General features: G+C 38.9%; 1 protein-coding gene across 3 annotated transcripts in view; it reads left to right on the top strand.

Annotated features, from left to right (window-relative positions):
• Nucleotides 1-223: 223 nt before the first annotated feature.
• LOC107672288 (AMP deaminase 3-like) overlaps nt 224-3,274 on the top strand; it is a 12,810-nt gene continuing 9,759 nt past the window's right edge. The window contains exons 1-3 of one of the 3 annotated variants that reach the window (XM_016465422.1): nt 224-533; nt 1,056-1,097; nt 1,226-1,330. In XM_016465422.1, the coding sequence (XP_016320908.1) occupies nt 1,273-1,330 (58 nt within the window). In that variant the 5' untranslated portion in view covers nt 224-533; nt 1,056-1,097; nt 1,226-1,272. Of the gene's footprint in view, nt 534-1,055; nt 1,098-1,225; nt 1,331-1,940; nt 2,109-2,697; nt 2,930-3,274 lie in introns of those variants that run through there. The other 2 variants (XM_016465424.1, XM_016465423.1) reach the window with 2 other exon arrangements.

Raw genomic sequence — 3,274 nt, 5'->3', positions numbered from 1 at the left:
TATTTGAATATTCTATTATGCATATTATTTTACAAACAAATCAAAATTAACATATATAAAATATATATTTTTGCTGAGATTTGATGTTGTGACACAATTGTGCGTCGTGATTCTTACATCATCGCGCAATGACATCACAATGTCATTTAGCAACTTTTAGCAACAAATTTACCTTCCTTTAGCAACTTTCTCTGAAAATTAGTTGGCAACACTGCGCGAGAGACGCGGAAATGCGCAGCAGTTGACGTCCGTGTATCATATTTTTGTATGGATAAAATTTTAAAAGCGGTACCAGACAAGATTCAAGCCTCCAAGACACCAGCACTGAAAGAGTTAAATGTTGTGACATTTTTCACTTGTATGCAGCTTGTAAGAGCCTTGAGGCATATCTTCACACCCAGACCCAGTGAGTGTTGCATTACAGAGCACAGCAGTGTCTCAGGGGACAGTCTCACACACACAGAAAAACACACACACAGACAGCAAGACTGCAGAGAGAAAACGAAAAAAACCCCGAGGTCTGCTCACCTAAGGTGAGTTGGTTAATATCTCTTTTAAAACAGTTTACTAACCCCTTGGCTGTTTGGTTACTACAGTAGAAGTGCTGTAACCTGTGGCCTCTTTTCAAGCATCTCCTGCAGGTCTGAACCTGTTGTGGGCTCATGTTTCATTCCACGCTGCTTTTCTTTAATCTGAATCCATGTACATAATCGTACTCTCTCTGTTTTGCATTGTTTACACATCTCCCTTTGTAAAATGGATTGATCTTTAAAATGTATGGATTAAACATGGTACAGTTTTATCAGGGGTGGTAGCATTATTTAAATGTTGCATTCCTACTTCAGAACTGTGCTCTTGTAGATAAGCATTTAACGGGAGCTGTTTTACCCTAAGACAGCAGTAAAATGTAGCATGTGCTGTAAACGAAGTGCTGAGGATATTCAGTAAACACACTAGGGAATAACAATAATTTATGTGTTTTGCTTTTGTATCTGACGTTGTAGTAATAGTGTCTGCTAGATTGTTCTTACGGATTTCCTTTTCCTGTTTTTCAGTACCACAAGATTGGCTGTTAGCTGTCATCAACTCACTGAGAGGTAAACAGCTCATGTTAATGTATTCTTATAAAATAACAACACATACATTCATCATGGTGTTTTTACTGTGGAATTTTTTCCTGCAATGTATTTTAAGAACATGAGGAGTTTGCCTCTGTCTCTTTTAGGTGGAAGTTTCACTATAGATCGTGTTGCATTTACTACGCTGTACAAAATGAGCAGAAAAGGAACTCCTCTATGCAAGCAACAATCAATGCAGAGCTTAGGGAAGGGTAAGTCTGGCGCAGTATGGTAATATTCTGTCTGAACACTACATGTTAACTTGTAAAAGGCCAGTGTGCAGGTAAACTAGAACAAACTCCTAAAAGGTGGCCTGCATACATATTGTCTGGTGTTGTCACTCAGTCAAAGTAGGTTTAAAGCATAGACAAGGTGTCCTCAATATTCTTTGCAAGCATGTCATAAAGTGCTCTATCAAAAGAGCACTGCATGTTTCTATAAATAACCTATTTGCAATGAAGCACTTACCTCATGCCAAGAGTCGATGACTTGTGCAAGCCTCAATGACTTTGCAAAAATGTTTGTTTTCATTTCAAATGCAAAGAAAGTTATTTAACACTAATGACATGCATTAAATTTGACTACAACAATTATTTGGTTTTTAATATAGCCCTATGAGAATGATTTCATTGTAATTTAATGGTTTGCATGCTTTGATTCTAAAGTCAACTTGTATGGCACAAAGTAGGCAGGACTAGTATGTTAAAATGAAAGTAAGCCTCTTCCGTCTTTGAGATGGTGTAGAAAGAAAGTTATTCATTCAGACAGAGAAATGTGAGGTAAGGGGAGGGGGCAGATGCTCGGTAGGAAGGGCAGGTATGGAGCCAGTGCTACGCTGCAGGGTGGAGTTCAGCTTGTTTCCCTACAAATAAGGAAAGGTCGGACAAGACACAGTTTTAATAGGCGCAAATAAAAAGAGCTATTCTGTCTGTCACCCTCTATACTCTCTTCGAGACAACTGCGTGGTAGCCTGATCTTCTCAAAGCACAGGTAAATAAATGCTCTCACTGTGTACTGAATTAGTGTTTTGAGAATGTATTGCTCATTTACTTTAAGCCTTGTGTTCTTCCATGATCATTTCAAGATTTAGCAAAACAATGTGAGTGTAACTTCAGCCATGGGGGTGTATGAAGACTGATTACGATGTTATGGGATGCTGTTTGGAACAGAGTATTCCTCTGGGTCGTGTGCGTGTCAGCTTGTGCTTGCCAGAAGCTTGCTAATAATACTGCACTTACAGTATACTGGCGGCGTATGAGTTATGTTGACTTAAAAAGGAGTAACCTGTGATTCTGGTTACCTGTGCAGGGTAGGGCATAGTTGGTGTGGGCTGGTTTAAAATCAGGTTGAGCTGTTATACATGACAAGTTGCTAAGGTTGAGCTTGGGAATGTAAACATGGCTCTTAATTACATCACATTGTATATGTTAAGCCATAGCATATGCAGCCTTCCTTTAAAAGTTGAGTAACGTTTCTGGAACATGAGTGAGCCAAGGCAATGTTATTCTCTTATAAAAACATGGGGGGTAGGAAATTACCCTGACAGCTCGCAAGCTCCAGAACCTGCCAGCATTTAGAAGGGTCTCAGGTTCAGCTCGCAGTTTGTTGTGACGTCCAGCCAAGCTCTTTGCTGACATGATGTTGTCAGACGCTTTAAATAGGGGGGTGCGGGATACTCAAGACTGGAAAACACTGAAGCTGCCTCATAGACAAACAAGACCTAGAACTGAAGACCACAGTTAGAAAGTAACAGGAAGAGAAAGCCCAAACACAGAGATCCAGTAAAACCATGGAAAAAATAGGTGCTGAAGGTAAGAGAAAGTGTATATTCCGACATTTGGTACAATAGCGTTGCTCAAGCAGAATAATTGGGGTCAGGGACAGTCAAATGATTGGATATTGGAAGGGTCAAACAGAAGTAAGGAATACACTGTGGGAAACTTTTCTTCAATAGAAAGGTGACATGTTGGTTGCTCGTGTTAAACAATAGCTCAACAATAGCACAATTATTCTGACAGAATGTGTATTTTCAATGGGTTAAAGATGGGTTAAAATAAAGAGTGATTGTCAAAAGAATTTAGTTTACTATGAATTGATTTTTATTCTACTCTAAGTGATATTCAGAAAAATTGTTTATTCTGATATATATATATATA

This window comes from Sinocyclocheilus anshuiensis, unplaced genomic scaffold (assembly GCF_001515605.1).
Source record: "Sinocyclocheilus anshuiensis isolate Anshui unplaced genomic scaffold, SAMN03320099.WGS_v1.1 scaffold997, whole genome shotgun sequence".
Classification (NCBI taxonomy): Eukaryota; Metazoa; Chordata; class Actinopteri; order Cypriniformes; family Cyprinidae; genus Sinocyclocheilus; species Sinocyclocheilus anshuiensis.
This window is presented reverse-complemented; position numbering and strand designations above follow the sequence as displayed.